The sequence below is a fragment of the Macrosteles quadrilineatus genome, unplaced genomic scaffold (genome assembly GCF_028750875.1).
Source record: "Macrosteles quadrilineatus isolate MER2022 unplaced genomic scaffold, UCM_ALF_1.0 Scaffold_7__1_contigs__length_78375512, whole genome shotgun sequence".
NCBI classification, from domain to species: domain Eukaryota; kingdom Metazoa; phylum Arthropoda; class Insecta; order Hemiptera; family Cicadellidae; genus Macrosteles; species Macrosteles quadrilineatus.
The window spans coordinates 69,261,767-69,281,194 of record NW_026542600.1 but is presented as its reverse complement, the minus strand read 5'-3'; the positions used below and the strand labels follow the sequence as shown (position 1 = coordinate 69,281,194).

At 35.7% G+C, this 19,428-nt stretch overlaps 1 protein-coding gene across 1 annotated transcript in view; it reads left to right on the top strand.

Moving 5' to 3' along the window:
* Window positions 1–5,540: 5,540 nt before the first annotated feature.
* Window positions 5,541–19,428, top strand: part of LOC128999107 (nuclear envelope integral membrane protein-like) — a 28,319-nt gene continuing 14,431 nt past the window's right edge. The window contains exons 1-4 of the mRNA XM_054425467.1: window positions 5,541–5,768; window positions 11,309–11,433; window positions 15,604–15,820; window positions 18,578–18,747. Coding sequence (XP_054281442.1) covers window positions 5,642–5,768; window positions 11,309–11,433; window positions 15,604–15,820; window positions 18,578–18,747 — 639 coding nt within the window. The 5' untranslated portion in view covers window positions 5,541–5,641. The remainder of the gene's footprint in view (window positions 5,769–11,308; window positions 11,434–15,603; window positions 15,821–18,577; window positions 18,748–19,428) is intronic.

The following is a 19,428-nucleotide window of genomic DNA, read 5'->3' as shown; positions in this document are numbered from 1 at the left end:
AAAACTTAGGAAGTTATTTATGATTGAATTGAGCCTTTACTTCCCTCAAATCGTAAATTTTTACTGCAACTGTTTAAAGTATTTTTTGTATCAAAATATCTTGAGACACATGTGGACTTTTTGACCAAGTCAGACTGATAGAACAGCATACAAGCTATAGCATCTTCTATGACATGTTGACTTGCTCTGTAACAAAAAATAATATGTAGAAAATAGAACTTTAGACAGCGCACTCTTTGACTGGCATAATCAACTACTTTTTTTTAATACAAAAATGGTGACAGCTTGTCCATTTAGGATGAATACTTCAGTATCAAAAAGTAAATGATTTTACAAACAAAACTTTACAAAATTTGTAATTTATAACTAACATTATTAAGTTTTTTGAAGAAGATCAAAATAATTTCCAAGCATTAGTGATTTAGATTAATTGTAGTGTGTTGCATATACATTTTTTTATTTATTATTTTCTCTTTTTATTCATTATAATTTCATAATCAAAGAAATTAAACTATACAAATATATAAAGCATTATTCAGAAATCCAATCATTATAAACCATAAATTTAAATGTTAAACCCATAAAACGTTTGTCATAATCTTTACCTTCTTTGATATATTAACACCAATTTATTTTTTCATTATAGTATTATAGCTTCTGGATTTTCCAATACAGTATCTGTGCAAACCATGTTTGAATAGACATTACCGTTTTAGACATTACGGTATTTAACTCAAACCTTCCTTCGATTTGCAGCGCCTTTACCTGTTGTGATCACCATGAGGAGGTGCTCTGTGTATGCTGTTTGTTTAGTGACAATAGTAAAACTTTTTTGTTTTTTGACAAGATCTTTTTTGTTGCTATCAGAGTAGTCCTTACTTTTAATGTGCCATGGGTGTGGAAAACTGCGGTATAGTTCAATGAAATCGTTTAAAAATTTACAATACTCCTGCCATGATGCTTCGTAGGGTACAGCAGCGTACACTGAAACTGACTGATGCTTGAGAATATGCCTAAGTTTGAGCATAAATGGCATGAACATCTGTTTACATGTTCCAACCGTCGCTCAAACCTTCAATTCTGATCGCAAGGTTGATGAACATTTTCATCAACCTTCTAACCTCACTCCAATCCAATCGATTGCACTAATCTGCCATTTATACGTTACGATGGTTTGTACAGTTGGTTTGTGCAAGCCAGGTTTGCGAAAATAAATTGGAGCGTGTAAACAGGGCATTACTGATTAATGGTGTTTATTTCTGTGTTGTTTTTGTACTCATCGATGGGTTCTTAAATGTTTTTAAAAGTGTCGGCTTCTGACAGAAAAAGATTCAAATAGACATGTCATGTACAGTCTGAAGATGGCTCCCCCGCCAAAATAAGTTTGTAATGTAAGGGATAACCAAGCATAGAGTATGTAAATTAAGTCTTGAAAGAAATCTGTATTTTTTAACCAAAATAAATAGAAATATCTTGTTTGTGGCGTTGACTGTTAACTAAGGTTCCTTAATTTTTTACATCAAAAATATTTTTAACCCCCCTAACAGGGTAGGGGGTACGGGGGGACTTATTTTTAATCAAATAGCAACCCCTATTGAGTGACCCCTCATTTTAAAAGATTTGTCAAAAGAAAAACAATGACGCAAACCCGAGGTGGATATCACACCCCTAGCCAAAATGTCAGGTATTCCAAAATTTGATTTACTGTATTTGTAAAAAAGCAGAAATTTCACAAATATGGAAACCAATCTGTATTTTTAAAACCTTAATAGTTAGAAATATTCTGTTTGTGGAATTATGATTGTTAACATAGGCTCCAACAAATTTTTGAATCAACAATTTTTTCACCCTTTTAAAAGGGTAGGGGAAGGAGGTGATTTATTTTTTTAACAACAACCCCTATTGAGTGACCCCTCATTTTGAAGGGTTTATCAAAAGAAATACAATGACGCAAACCCAAGATAGATATTTCATCCCTAGCCTAAATGGCGGGTATTCCAAAATTTGATTTATGTGAAAAAGTACCCATTTTGGAATACCCGCCATTTTGGCTAGGGGTGAGATATTCACCTCGGATTTGGTCATTGTGTTTCTTTTGACAAGCCCTTCAAAATGAGGGGTCGCTCAATAGGGGTTGCTATTTGAAAATAAAGTCACCCCCTACCCCCTACCCTGGGTTAAACTTTTTTTTGGTGTTAAAAATAGCGGAAGCTTTGTTAGGTTTCAATGCTACAAACAGATTATTTCTATCTATTTCGGTTTTAAAAATACAGATTTGTTTCAAGACTTTATTTACACTGTATGCACCACATTTTCCATACAAATTAATTTTTTTTTATTCAAATATAAATTCACAAATGCTTAACATTTTATTTTCTGAGTAACCATCCCTATAATATTACATTATTTTTAATAAGTGTAATAAATAATACTTATTTTATTTCATTCAACTTTGTCATAAAGTATTTACTGTCATCGAAGATTATAAACTGAAGATAGTGTGCCGTGATTATCTTGTTAAATTGGTGTTGAGTGTAGTATGTGATGATGTGGCTCAACCTAATATCACCACGTATACATTAGTTATCTGGTACAAGAAATAATCCTTTCCTTTAATGACTTAAGTCTTAGACATAAATAACCATTAGGCCTGAATTAACATTTAATAATTCACTTTGAGTGTTTGTAAATTTTATAAATTGAATGATTGTGGAATGTGCTTTTACATTGTATATACAATAGGCTATGGCTATAAACCATATGTGTATATCGTATACACATTGTTTAAACTATCCATTTGTTTGACAATTCTAAAATACTGATCGTATAAAAACTAACATTTGTCTAACAAAGGATTAGCTAAGATAATAGTCAAATAATTGACCACCTAGGTTAGAGAAAAAAAACAACTTAGCAAAATCTGAATATTAGGCCTAAGTCAAACATGAAAGAGCTAGAAAAATGCAAACAAATAATCTGGAGAGTTGGTTTGAGAATTCCGCTGGATCAAGTTCAGGTTAGGTATCCCTAATTTTCGTGTTATGATTTTGTATCCTAGGGATCGGTATCAACATCCTGACATAGCTGCTTCATCATCTAATTAATCTTGCTATGATTGATGGCACCCTAGGAGAATTAAACATTAATGTTTAATCCTATGATTTAATTATTTATTAATTTCACAAATAAATAAACTTATCAAATAACCAACCAACAACATATCCTCTTATAACACAACCTGTACAATCACAATTAAGAAATTAAGGGGTAAGTAGGGTTTGATCGAGGCCCATATTAGTGATGTGCGATTGCGAGATGTTACAAACGAAACGTTTCGATTGTTTGAACCTTTCGAGACGTTTTGATTGTATTTTTGCTTAGCGAGCGAGAGGTTTTATCGAGATGTTCGTGACGACTGTTTTGATGGTGTCATTAATGTTTAATCCTCCTAGATGGCACCTCGTAGAACTTGCCTGGCGGCCATGTGCTCTGCCAATCTTAAATTGGCTTCAACCCTGTTTTTTGTACGTTGTGCTGCAATTCAGAGGCAAAAGCATTTCTTCCGAAGCTCTGTAATCTCAGATGTCCACCAGTTAACCGGGAGAGACCTCGAGCATTCCAAAAGCGACAAATAAGGGTCGCCGGTATTTTATCCCCCTGGAATTTTACTCGCTGGGCAAAGCTGACGTCACTATGATGTAGTAACTTGAGCCCTCTAAAGTTTGTTCGCGGGTGGCTCGCCTATGGCTCGTGAGTAAGCATTTCTCTCGAGTGAGTCAATTGCTCACTAGTTGCACAAATAACTATAGTTTCTGTTGTACAATAACACTTTATATTGCCTTTTGTTTCTTCAGGCACAAACCATGAGCTATTTATGGTTTGTACTGAGAAATGTCATCGAAATAACAGTTGTAAAATGTAGTTGTAGGCATCCGGTATTGTGTTGTATTGACTTCTGCAAAGAAATTCAAAATGTATATACACATTAATAAACAGTTGGACAGTTTTGGCCCCAAAAATGGAATCCTGAAACTTTAATATTAAAATTCAATTTCAAAACCTGTTTAGTTAGTTAAGGTTTCAAATGAATTAAGAAGATACTTAAAAATTAAATGTGTACAATTAAATAAAAAAAGAAAGAAGAAAATTAATCATTCTCAATTATTTCTATATCTAACCAGGGGGTAAGAATCCGCAGGGGGGAAAATTCCGGCGGTAAAAAGCCCGAACATTTTGAGTACATTTTGAGCTGACCTTATGAATGGGGTAAAAGTCCGGGGGTAAAATTCCGGCCCGTACACTCTACGATCTTATAATTTGATGTGTTCTGATTAAATTCACAACCATGAAAATATATAAGTTTGAATCCACCTTTAATCCTTTCGAACTGATGTTGCGTAACTCAAAAGTTTGCAGGCGGAATTTTTCCCCATGGTTTGTGACGTCAGATTTGCCCGGGGGGTAAATTCCAGGGGGATAAAAATCCGCTACCCCGCGACAAAGATGGCCAAGATAGAGAAACCGCTCATGTGCCGAGATTGTGCCTTCTTGGTTCCTGCCCACAGGAAGGATACTGAAAATGCCAATCATTTCCTATAAATTTGTGTTTGTTGTAATTAAAGACTCAGAGACGTCATTGGCTTGGTTGGCTACAGCTTCTAAAGCTGGAAAATTAAATGAAATTATATTTATTCATCTATAGACAATAGACATTATATAAATGCATGAGACACAGTCAATTACACAAGTAAATGCTAGTGGAAGCACAAGTCAAGTGTTCAACCAACAATACGTGAAAATTGCAAAAAAATAAACAAGTGGTCTTACAACTATTTATTTTAGGAAAACTAAACTTATACAGTATGCAAATAATAAACAAGGCCCAAACGCAAATATGCACCAACAGGCTGAAAAACTAATTCAAGGTAAAAGATAAAATGTCTGGAATCAACTCATCTCTGTAATAAGAAGCGTTAAAGAAGGCAGAACCCATGATCACGGCAAAATCCATAACATATCTCGCGATTGTGAGACAATAATCGTCTCCCGGTCCCGGAAACATCGTTATTGTCATCCGAGATCACGGCCGGCACATGTTGAATATCTTTTGCGGTCACGGAAAATCATAATCGTTCTGCACAATCATGGCGTAATTTTCCGATCGCGAATTCGTCGCAGACACGACCTGCATCGCATTAAAAATCAAATTAATTAAAGCTCTGCATGGCTGCTTTTTTCATTAAAATACCCCGAATTTTGGTAAAAAAATCTAATTATCTGGGTTTTTATTATCTGAATATGGTCCGGTCCCAACTGATTTAGGTGATAGGAGTTCTACTGTAAATAAATAAACAATTTCATTTCAGTGTATATTCAAAGCTTCATAGATAAGAAACTGGCCTACTATTGATAATCAGAAACAGGAGAAAAAGGAACGGTTCATTTCAAGTTCACCATCCCTTCCCTTGGCTCTTGCTGCATTCATTTCGTTGTTTGTTGGTGTTTGTTGGCTGTTGTTTAGTTTAACTGGTTCTATACGAGATGGTGGGGAAAGACAACTTTTGAACGTTGCAACCGTCTATTGAATTAAAACTAGGGATTTTGACCAGTTATGCTAACTTTTTTGTGAAAAATTCTTGAAATGAAGAAAGTTGGTGTGTTACTAACCTTTTTAGGTCTCGCTGTGCAGTTTGTTTGCGCCTCACCTGAATTAGCGAAAAAGCCATTTGAAGATGATATCCCAAACAGAGTGGTCGATGGGAAAAGTGGTAAGTTAACCGGCCTAGGCTTAAATGGTTATTTAGTACTGTACGAGTAGGCCTAATATAAAGTTACAGCTTTTACTTAGCCTTACAGTATTATCAACCTTATGCCTAAGTTAGTCTAAGTGTTGTGTAAACACCCCCCCCCCCCTTAAACCTATCTGTTGAACCACTAGAGTTAGGACTAGGATAACTTAGGCCTAAATAAGCCTTAGATAATCTAGTCTATTCGAGTAAATGGTATTCTACATCCCCTGGGATAAGAGGTTTTTATTTGGTGAAATTATTTGCTTGCTGTTATGAGGATAGCCTAAATTTTAAAAAAATCTCCATGATTGATAAAATTTTTATCTAAATTAACTTAGGTCTAAGTTATAGGCCTAGGCCTAAGTTAGTTGTGTTTTGCTCAGAAACTAGTGTTTGGTGTCGATAATAGATAGGTAACTTATATCTATATTTTGAGGCTGATATTAAATATTTTTGACATCTGTGGAAATTCACCGATACCTTTTTGCCATCGATGTTTTTGATCGATAGGCCTATTAGCAGTAGGCCTATCTACCAGCGTTGCTATGCTGAGTGCATAGCAACGCTGGTGACGCTGCCTACAGATTGACAGGCAAAGCTCTCTCAAAACACTTAAGGCTAGTACTCACTAGGACACCCGGTCGCTTATCAACCGGCGACCTGGTTGACGAGCAACTAAGTTGATGATTGAACGTTTAATTGCCGGGGGGTACACACTAGGATACCTAGCACTTTCAACCGAGCAGGAAATCAAAATTTGGTGGGGATGGACTGTGTTTGGTTCTGGAATCTGGTTGAAGCTCTAGTTGCACTGACCTGTGTGTTGTGACAACATGCCCACCTACGAAGAAGAGATTGCTGCCGCAGTTATAATTCTAATTAACTGCAGTAACCATAGAAGAAGGAAGACATTGTTCAAAAGATTTTGGGCTAAAGAGTGGCTTCAACGCAGACACAGTTACAGCCACATGGCACTTCTACGAACTTTGCGTGATCGACAGCCTCAGGATTACAAGAATTATTTGAGGGTGTCAGACGACAATTTCCGTCACATTTTGCAATTGGTGACGCCTCATATTGGAAAAAAAAGCTAGCTTGAAAGATACCACGTTTAGCACTAGCACTGTTTAGTTTTGACAGTTAACACAAACAGTGTACTGCGCATGCACTGGCCGTCTTTAGTTGATCAACTTGGTCGCTGAAGCGTACACACTCTAGTTTTTTTAGAAATCTGATTGCCCGGCGATAAAATGGTTGATCGGAAACCCCCAGGTTTTCGATACATGTCCGAAAACCAAAAATTTGCCTGGCAACCTACAAATCGCCTTCAACCAAATTGACAGACACGCACACACACGGCGATATTTGTGCAATTTGGTCGCTCGTCAACCAGATCGCCGGTTGATAAGCGACCGGGTGTCCTAGTGAGTACTAGCCTTTAGGCCTAATGCTTTTTACCATGTGGTTGGCATTCTGGGTTATAGTAACTTAGTATGTTTTCTGTGCTCTAACTTTGTAACATATTAATACAATTATATTGCATTTTAGCCTGCTGATTGCTTTTAACCTGTAGGGTATTTATGCGATCAACGTGTTGCTAAATTGCAACCGGTTTCGACTCACATTGGAGTGATCGTCGGGCCGGTACAGATTCTTCTCGCTTCATTCGAAGGTCGCCAATTCATAATAAATAAATACATTGAATACGCACACATACACAAACATAAAAACGAACATATAGGGTTAAAAACAAAGGGTAATAGCCTACTACAACTGTAAAGGTACACAACGTGATCGGCACAATGTTTCCAGATTGGCTTTCAGTAGGCCTATTGAGGTTTTTAGGAATTATTCTATCAGAACCATAACTGATCAGTTATTTGCATTTATTGAACATTACCTCCACAATTTGATTTAGGTAGCCCTTTCAGTGCAATGTGATGATATATCATTGTGCGTCTTTTTCAAGAAAAGTGCTAAGCGACGATATATCAAGCTGGCGCCACTTTCGATCTTGAGTTTAAATGGGCATAGGTATCGGTTGTTGTTTGGAAACAGCAATGGTTCATTTCGATTCTTCATACGATCGAGGCCCATATTAGTGATGCGCGATTGCGAGATGTTACAAACGAAACGTTTTGATTGTTTGAACCTTTCGAGACGTTTTGATTATATTTTTGCTTAGCGAACGAGAGGTTTTATCGAGATGTTCGTGACGATTGTTTTGTTTCAGCACAGCTTCTCTTCTCCCGTATCTCGCATTCGTCTAGAGAACGGAGAGGCGAGAAGTCCTTACCGAGAGTCTTTTTAACAAGATGTTCGTGAAGATTGTTTCGTTTCAGCATGTCTTCTCTTCTCTCGTATCTCGCATTCGTCTAGAGAACCGAGAGGTGAGAAGTCCTTACCGAGAGTCTTTTTAATGAGATGTTCATGGTGATTGTTTTGTTAAGTGCGGCATCGTAATTTAGGCTACTATCTTTTATTTCTATTGTATCTGCCGGGGATTGACCCCCAATAAGAGTTATATCTTACTTCAAAAACAAAGAAAGTTTATGGATATATTCCTTACTTTATTTACGGAATAGTGACTTAATACCACTCAATAAAAACTATTGACAAGACGATATATTTTACAAACAAAATGTTTGTATTCAAATCAAAATGTTTATAACGAGACAGAAGGTTGTCATAAATGGTATGTTAACAGTATTATTTACCATTATACATTACTTTAAAATATATATTATATTCTTGAGTGTGGCAGATTGCGTGAAAATATAATAATAATATCTATGGTTCTTACCGCCAATGCAATCAGGGGTAATATTCCACTACGGCCGTTTCGGAGATGACTCCATCGTCAGGTGCGTAGTGGTACACTAAACTATAGTCTTGTCACATTTAACACGAGTTTTCTTCATTTGCATTGCGTCAGGGGTTGAATAAATAATACACATATATGTACAGGACGGACACACAAAAACACGAATACACGAAAACATTTAGAGCGTGTGCACGGCTTGAAAACTGGCGACCGACCAATTTTGTCGGTCGTCAGTTTTCAAGCCATGCACGCGCTCTAAATGTTTTCGTGTGTCCGTCCTGTACATATATGTGTATTATTTATTCAACCCTTGACGCAATGCAAATGAAGAAAACTCGTGTTAAATGTGACAAGACTATAGTTTAGTGTACCACTACGCACCTGACGATGGAGTCATCTCCGAAACGGCTGTAGTGGAATATTACCCCTGATTGCGTTGACGGTAAGAACCATAGATATTATTATTATTACGTTAAAATAATTTTCTATTTCTGTTGCCATGATGGAGTGACATAAGTGCTTATTCATATGTCAGCAGTACTATATCTTGTGCATAATAGTCTACTATTCTATAAGAATCTAGAAAAAGAACTAACTTCCTTGTTACAACTCTCATGAAATGTAGACAGATGCGAATAGACATTTAGGATTAACGAATGTAATACGGTAATTCGAGAGAAACATCTCGATTGTAGCCTACAAACCTCTCGCTAAACAATCGATAAGCTGAAAATTTCGAGAAGGAACATTTTGACCGTTCAAACATCTCGCAATCGCGCATCACTAGCCCATATCGTTTCTTAGTAGCCTAAATAACTTAAGCATTTTTGGAAAATAAAAAAAAAAAAATTGAAAAGGTTTATAGGACAGGTTGATCAAAGTATAATTTATTTCTATTAAATAACCATAGATTTTTGTTGTTTTTAAAACCCACTACCTATTTCAATTCATTCTATTCTATTCATTTACTATATTATTCAACAGTCTGGATAGCCTAATATAAATATAAATCCAGTCACTTTACCTTTTAGCGCATTTCCCATACCTTGGGAATAAGCTATAGGGTATTTCCGTAGGTCTCATGGCAAGACTTAGACCCGGAACCGATTTATTTTTTCGTTTTGAGGATATAGCTTCATATATATCATATAGGCCTCTAGGCCTATAGTTATATATATACACTCACACACAGTGGTTAGAGCACGGGACTTTGGTTCCTGAGGTCCCGGGTTCAAATCCCACCAAATCACTAATGAATTTTAGGCTATCTAAGTGATAGTGCCGCAACCTCTAGGTCTAGCCTGAAGTAATGTCAAAAACAATCCCGGGCTCGTGCCTAGCGTCCTAGGACTAAAATATATTTAGGCCTATACCTATATGTACATATATATATGTGTGTGTCCGTTAGCACGATAACTCAAGTAAAAATTTTCCGATTTTAACGTACTGGTAATTCAGTATATGGTTCAAACGTGTAAGTTAAACTTTTATTCGAACGACTTCGTAAACCTACATGATCGGACTATGATAAGCGGGGGGTTATAGGGGGTTTTATGGAATGGTTTTTACAATTCTTGACCCTAAGAACATCCGACAAGTTTTAAGGGAATATTTTAGTATTTATATACAGATAAATAGAAATATGCTTAGTCTGCAGGTTTGCTATAACAGGGGTATTTTAATCTAACCTAACTTCAAAACACTTTTAAGCCTACAGCCACGAATCCGCATAAAGCCCCACCTGCCTTCCCCTCTGCAATATTCAGCACTTAGTTAACTGTTTTTAGATGTTTTTGATTCTTCGTAGCATGTACTTTGAATACCTTTGCATTAACTTATTTATTGTATCATATTTTCTCTTGTTCTCGTCAGTTTTTATATGTTCATTTTCCGTTTAGTTTACCGTAATGGAGCAAGCAAACTAGAATGTAAACAAAAGAAATCAAATCTTTAATTGATCATAGTCCAGTTCATATTTTTCTGCTTGGAAAAATATTTGCACCCGTTGAGTTATTTTCAGCTACAAATCTAGTTTCTAATGATATTCTATATAAATCTTACAATATACATTCACATGGTCACGTTCTCCCACATAATTGCCTTAAATTTAAAAATAATGCATAAGATTCTTTACCATATTGAAGTTTTATTCTTACTGCTAGGCCTTGTCTTAAAACCTGAATTAAAGTTATTGTTGGGCACCTGGCCTTCTTTTTATATTTTTTTTTGTCTACACATCACCACTTTAAATCATAAAATAGGTCTATTTTGCCATTGCCATAGACTGTTATTGGTAATTCTATAATAACTTCACTTGTCTAGTAGACCCATACGTAATGAATAACAATAGTATTTTTTTAAGGGGTTGGCGGTTAATTGTGACCTTGCATCTTGACCCCGTACATAAGATTTTAGCCTGTGCGTAGAACGAATTCAGCAAAGCAAGCGAGCCAGTGCAGTACCAAAGTTTTACTGTAAAGTGTAGGCTATTGATGAAGCATAGTGGCAGATACCCGTATCCGACGTTCATCGTGCTACACTGAACCACCGACTAACCAAACGGCCTTGATATTGGTTTTTTGATTTTGTTCATATCTTATGAAACTTTTATACTATACAACATATGGCTAAAACTGTTATTCAAATCAAATATTATGTTTTTTTATTAAGAAATAATTCTAGGTTACCGTTTCAGATATTCTCTTGGATCCGGACATGAAGTACACTTGCTGTAGCAAGGAAGTGGACCGAAGTACTCCAGTAATCTACTGCTACCGTGCTCATGAACGAGCCCTTTATAAGATTTGGATGTCGGCGAAGGTAATGTTAGAATACTTAGATAGATAGCAAGATAAGAATTATTTTAAAGACATATAACTTTGGCTTCAACATGTTTCCAGATTGGCTTCCAGTATTGAGGTTTTTGGAATTATTACGTCAGGTGTAACCATAACCTACCTATTAATTTATAATATTAGCAATAGTGACTGAACAGTTATTTGAATTTATTTAGCATTGCCTCCACAATTTGATTTAAGACAATATTAAATAGGTTTTCGTACCTTAGGTCTTTAATCCTAGTTAAGTCTCTGACGACTAGCTTCAAAACGATTGTTTCATTTTCAAGCCTCTTGTTGCCTGACATGAAATTATTAACTAAAACCCAACTAGCTACAACTTACTTAAACTACACTAACTTAACTACACTAATTTAACTTAGCTACACATTGTCGTCGTGGATACACAAAAATATAACATTTAATTGGGTGCGTTCTCAAAGAAAGCTGGTTACAAGTAACTTACTTTCAATGTTGTTGTGTGTTCACAACAAACGCTTTTACTTCAAGCTCAGTGTACTGGTTGAGACAATATCTTCTTCAAGTGATGAAGAGTTATTTTTAATTGAAAATGTAGGATTAAAAATTTGTAGAAAGAAAGTAGGTGTTCATGCAATAAACCGTGGAAGAGGTACGTTTGAGGAATACCACAATCTATTTCTTCGATTGAAATTGGAGAAAGTGAGGTTTTTTTCTTATATGAGAATGAAGTTAACCATGTTTAATTACATCCTCAAGAAAATTGAAAGTGTTTTAGTAAAGTTTGGGGGAATTGGCATAAGCAACCTAACCATGCTCCAGAAAGAATTTTGGACCAATAATAAAACCTAAAAAATACTCGATGGGAGTTTTAATCCCCATATGTAGCTGATTAATTATGATGTAAATAATATTGTAAGATATATTCAAATGTTTTAATTTTATAGGTAAATAAAGTAAAATTATACAAGTTTCATTTAAAAAAATCCAACACTTATTAAAATATCAATTCAAATTAAATGTGTTTGTCTTAATACATATATGTTATATTTGTCCTATTGGGGAAGTTATGGAACATTCTAGGGGAAAACCCCAATACGTGGGTAATATATTTTTTTGGAAATTGGAAACTCTAAATACTTGAGCTATCAAATCATCGACATCCATACTACACTGTTAGTATGTAGTTTGTAACAGACTGGTTCGGTCAACAAGCGCCGGAAAACAAGTACGAAATGTGCTTGTGTGCTTGTCAGAACTTGTAACGAGCGCTTGCCGCCACAAGCTTTGTGAACGCACACGCTTGATTCTATGTTGACTTTTCTTACGCCGGTTCGAGCTTGCAAGCGTTTGCCAACATGCGCTTGTAACCAGCTTTCTTTGTGAACGCACCCATACACATGAAAACAGATACATTTAGTTAATATAAAATAATGGGTGGCAAGCCATAACACGAACTTTGACGGACACGACTCAAGTCATCAAGTATACAACATAACTTATTATTGTTTATTAGTTTAGATAGTTAAAAAATAATATCCAATCTAATTTGCTAAAAAGGTGAACAAAATTGGTGGTGTCTCAGGGGGGTCAATACTCTATGGTATTTCTTCATCTTAGGTCAATTATTACTGTCATTCATCTATAACTCTATGTGGAGGAGTGACGTCAATAACAATAACATTCTATCACAAGACATAAAAAGCACACGCAAGACATACTCTTAGCCTATAACAAAACTAAGAAGCTGCGGGTGGTATTATGAGTTTGAAATTGTAAGCAGGGTCGGATATAGCCGCAAGCTCCTAGGGGAGGGGGGGGGCATGGCCGAGGGGAGATATAAAAAAATAGCTAGAAATAAAAATAAATAGCCATAACTCAATATATTCTGCAAATTGGTTTTTAAAAACCTTGCTAACAAAGCATTCTGATTTTGAAATTCATTGGAACAAATAATTAATTTTTTAAAGTTAAACTATTTAACTTTTACAACATTGGTCTTAAAAACAAGAGAAGGCTGTTGGGTTGTTGTCGAGCGTTACTCATCATATTGCCAGTGCCACCAGTTGGCTCGGCGCTACCGCTCGGAGTGATTCGGGATAAGAACGCATGCCGATGTTATTGCCGAGACACTGTTACCACCCTCACATTGCAAAACAAAAGTTATTAATCAACCTTTTTACAGCTTACAACCTGCAGTATCAAGTTAAAATACAGGGTGGCTGAAAAGTAACTTGCGCTCCCCCCTTAACTTTTCAACCACTTGAGATATTTGAAATCGGTTTGCGGCAACCTTCTTAGATATGAGGGGCTACAATAATCATGGTAAATTTTGAAAATTTAGCCCTTAGGGGTAGGCGGTAGCTCAAAATTTTCAAATGGCAAGTATAGTCGAGTTTGGTATCATTTTACAGGTCTTGACGAAACAAAACAATTGACATAAAAAAAACGAAAATCGACCCCCTAATAACAAAATGGCGCCCTAAAACGTATCAAATCCAAATAACCATTAGGGTGGCTGAAAATTAACTTGCACCCCCCCTTTACCTTTTTAACTATTTGAGATTTTTGAAATCTGTTTGCGGCAACCTGTTTCGATATGAATGACTTCAATAATGATGGTTAATTTCAAACATTTTGCCAATTTAGTATGTTTAATCTCTAGTATCACTTACTGTACGGAGTTAACGTTTTTTGGACTAAAAATTTGAAGCGACTACAGTGGAATCAATGGCCATAAATGCTGCAGAATCGGTCCGCGGGTCAAATCACTTTGTTTCAGTCCTACAAAGTGAGCTAAATATTTAATACATAAAAATGCTTAGCGTTTTAAAGGACAGAACCAAGTAAATTTTTCAAAAAACTTGCAATAACATAATTTTCTTGTAGAGTGGTGTTTAAGCGATTAACGTATATGCCTGATATAAGTTTTTAATAAAGGTTTGTAGTAAAGTAACAATAACCAGATCAGGAGGCGGAAACATTATTGGGCCTCTGGGCACCAAAATTCTAAATCCGGCCCTGCTTGTAATAAGTATGATGTCTGTTGTAGTAATGTAATGTCTTTGAAATAATCTTGAAATAGTCTTTGAAGAATTAGGCTGTATGTTCCTGACAAATATGGGATCACTGTGAGCCAGATAGTCACTGTATGTGATAGGTCTATCAGCCCATCCCTGCAGGATGTCTGATCTGTTGGTAACACGTGAGTGAAACAACGTGGAATGGTAGAAAGGAGATGTTTTTGCGCATCTGCTATGATACAACCTACTACAGTGTAAAGTCATGCCATCTAGATAATACCCCCGCCGCAGCAAACCTGCAGACTAAGCGAATTTCAACTTGTCTGATTACATTTTTACTAAAATATTTCCATATATAAGACATATTTATTCTCAATTTAAATAACATTAGATTTAACGAGTGCTTAGGTTTGCTGCTTTAGGGAAGGTAAAAAGCGTTTTTCGACCATAAGTCAATAGTATAGGATGAAATAAATAAATTTGCCAAATTTTATAAATATATATCCATAAACAACTAAACCACAACAGTTTTCATTTTCTCCATAAGAATAACATGGGAATTTTAAATTTGAACTTTTTTGAATTTTCTCCGTAACTATTAGGCATACAACAATGCTTCAATATACTAAATTATTTACTTTTTTAAGCTCTACAAAATGGTTGGGGAAAAAATTCCAAAATTTTATGTTTTTAGGGTCAAAAATGGGAAAAACCCATTTTTACCCCATAAAACCCCCCATAAACCCCTGTTCCCATGGTCCGATCATGCTGGTTCGCGAACTCGTTCAAATAAATGTAGGTTTACACGTTTATACCAAATTTCATCAAAATCAGATAATTTTTGTTCGAGTTATTGTGCTGACGGACAGATATATATTTATATGAATTTGAACGGATGGTGTTTTTGAACACCATCAAAATGAAAAAGTAAATCGGTCCCGAGTCCAGGTCTTACCATGAGACCTACGGTAATAGCTCATTCCCTATATGGGAAATTCGCTAAAATGATAAAATCATTTCACACTGTAACAGTTGGCGGTTTTGTGGTACCGAAGATCTGACAATTGGCGGTTTTGTGGTACCGAAGATCTGACAATTGAATCTCTACTGTTCTTAAATACCAACAGTAAGATGTTAATTCTATCTTGCAGGTGTGGATTTCACTGGACGTTGACAAGTTTCGGCTATACTGGGGTAAAGACAAGCTGGAAGTCATGAATGAATTCCAGTACATGAACTCAATGTTGAACATAAACATGAATCTCTTATCGTGGAACCCACCAAAAATCATACATCTTAACCCATTTAACTCTACCTGCTTTGGCATTTATTCCAAACATGACTATGAATTGAAATTGAATGAACAAGGTAAGTCTCATACTTTTTTCTTCCAATCTGCAACTAAGAGGTGATATCAAAATATTACTATGTAGGAACAAAGATGTATAATAAATTACCTAATCCTGTGACAAGTTACACCCTCAACCCCGACATTATTTTTAGAGAAGGTCAAAAGCTTGTTAATTGGGCAGGCTTATTACAGGGTGTATACCAACCGGGAGAACGGGGAAAAAACCTTGAATTTAAAGGGACCTAGAAAAAACCAGGAAACAGCCAGGATATTTGCCGCGGTTGCGGATGATGATAATGTTTCCTTGACCGCGGGAGACCTTTATTGTGTCAAAATTGTGTCTTTAATAAACAAAATCTTTAAACACACATTGTATTCTATAAAATGCAAATGGTAAATAGGGGTTGGTTTAATTCAATTCAATTTTATTTAAAGGATATAAAATAGATTAATTAATTATTTTGATAAACAATTGTAAGGTTACCATAAGGAAAGGTATGGGATTGAATTAAAATAACCGCAGGGAAACTTATAAGTAGAAAAATCGTCAACCACAATCTGTTTAACTCAGTACATAGTTAGAGAGAGAGAGAGAGAGAGAGAGAGGTGGCTCCAGAGGGCAGGCTAGGCAGGCACGGGCCTACCCAACATTTTGGTAGATATTTTAAAATTATAAATAAATAAAGAAATTGAATTATATGTAAATAAATGAAAAGCATGCAAACTAATCATTTTGCATTTAAATTTAAAATTGTCCCCTTTTTGCGGGAAAGCCCTTCAATCCTCTTGACACCCGATCAAACTCTTTCTTGATCCTTGTCATGCCTACCCAAAAAATTATTCCTGGAGCGGGCCCCTGGAGAGAGAGAGAGGGAGGGATAGGCGTTTGATAAGGAATCTAAAAAAGTAAACAATCAAGGAACAACAACGCGACGATACTCATTTCCAGCCTTATTGTGTCGCCCACTACATTTGCACACATGACCACTTTTTGTTTCTTCCTTATCTTTCATCCGTCCCAAAATATAATTCCTGAAATAGATTGTCGGTATAATATAAACGTATTATACAATCTTTTATCTTTCGAGCGTGGTTATTCTTATCAGATAGAATAATATCGTTGCCAATGTAATAGTTCCTCCTTAGCGTTACGCAATAGCGTCAAAAACCAAAGTTCCCGTATCTCGTACAAAATTCCCAGAAATTTCATGCCACCATAAAATTCCCGTACAATTCACAGAATTCCCGTTGTGTGGACACCCTGGAACTGTGATCTTTCAATAATATCCAGGGGTTTGTTATATCGAGGGAAAGACTCATTAAACAGTAGTGGTTAAATTTGCTATGCAGAGGCTCTGACATACCTATCTGAAAAATTCGTCATATTGAGAAGTCTAATTTTCTTTTCTTTGGGATTGTCAACAATTTCGTTGATTAGACTGTATTTTGTTAAACGAGTTTTTAAATGATTAAATAACAAGAAACAAATTTTAAATAAATCACGACCTCTAGAGTGCACCCGACAGAACTAACAATAAGTTCCCTCCATCTGATGCATAAGAATGAGAAATCACTGGTTATACTGTAAAGAGTAGTACCGTAGATAAAAACAACAATTTTTTAAATTCTATTTGTAGACAGCATGGCGTCTGAGAGGGACAATGACACATAGACTTTGTTTAGTCGTCATTGGATGCAATATGTCATTCTCTCTTTCTTCCTATTTTTCTTTCAACTGCTTTCTCCCTTCCCACACAAGACACAAGGTGCAGTGCTCAGTGCGCACTTTAGGTTGTCACGGCAACCGTGTGTCGTCATAATGACGAGCCAATCACGCACTCGCACTGCGTTGTAGATTACAAATAACAGCTGTGTTAGAAAGACAACACGATAGGTGTTAGTTTAGGCTTTTGTATCTCCTCAAAATTACGATTGATAATCATTGTCTCTTGTCTGAACCCAGGTTCATGCTTATCAAACCTCAACAAATGCATGAACAACGTAGACTTGTGATAAATTTGTTTTCAATTACGACACAAATTAAGTGTTATTTTGGATTTGACTTAGTATTAAAAGCTCGGCCCAAGTTTTATTTTTGACCAAGAATGACATATCATAGATGGAATTTGGTTGTATCAATCACTTGAACATGTAAGGTAATTATGGTCAAAACCAGAAATTTTGAATCTCGATGACCGAAATTTAACAAATTGAATTTTGAATCTTAAAACCCTAACGCAAAATTTAAGTTACTTAGTCAAGGTTACAAAAAAATACAGGTAGGTGTAATATTAAAACTTTTACTTTGCAATCAAAACAGAAAGAAATTTACTCTTGACCCTGACATAATAGCATAAATGTGTGACTGATAAACTTCAAGAAACTTTTATGTACATTCCAGTATTAGTATTTAAAATTCATTTTGCTTTCCAGTTTTTCAGAATATAATTTATTTGTTTCATTAGTGTTAATGGTTATCTGCTTGCCCCATTGCTGCCAGCTGGGGTGTAAACAGTTTTATAAACAATTAACACCAAAAATGTCAGCAGTTTCAAAAACTGAACTGCCAAAATCTTTATTTTTAAAACTTTTGAGTCTCAAAATTTCGCTGATCGAGTCTCAAAACAGATTTTTTCCTTGGTTTTGAGAATTTGTTTTTATGACATATCATTAAATGTAAAGTAGCCTAACAAAAACCCTGTATGTTATGTGTCAAATTATACAATTTATTCAATATATTCCGGCTAATATGTGCATTTTACCTTCTTTTGCAGTTGTAAACCAACAAAGGCAACTGATGTTTTCTGTTGGATTATTCCTTTTTCTGTTTGCTGGGATACTATCCAAACAGGACGCAGTATATTACTCAATTTCAACCGCAGCTGGCGTTTTCCTGTTTTCGGCATTTCTTTTGTACTTCTTCATCAACCTGATGCCAATGAAGGTAACATAATTATTTTTAGGAAAAAAATGTTATCCTTCATTATTAAGTGATCAAACCTTAACATATTTATTTGTGTTCGTAACATCATAACATTGGTTCCATTATGCATATTAAAGATTTTTATAGGGGACCCCATGTTTTAGCAAATTTTCCATATAGCCTGCGGTAGTGATACGGTAGAACCTTGATAGTTTGACACGTGCCGTGATGATGTAACATGTCGGCAGCGGCTGACACCAGGTTCTCTAAGGTAAAATCTAGAGCCTTTTGTGATTTTTGTGCTTGCCAAAAACTTTAAGCAGTTGAATATCATTAAAAAAACTATTTTGTGCAGTAAGAAGCCATAGAATGTACAGTAGACATGTAAATTGATAAGTTTGTTAATTTTTGTCCAAGTTTTATACAAACGGTTAGTTTTTTTGCATTATCTTGTGTTTTAAATACTCCCTGTGTGTGAATGTCTAATACATTCCTTACTCTACAGTGTTGATCGAGGTTCAGGCCCAAGGCAGCGATTTCGTGGGTTATCCTGGTATCTGTCATTACTTTTACTCAGCACAAAACCTACACACAGTACCTTTGAACAGTTCCAGCTCATATCATGCTTTGCTGGATAACTTCCATACAGAGGTCCGTAATCTAGGTGAAGGGGCAAATGCAAAGATAAAAGAGGCCGCCAAT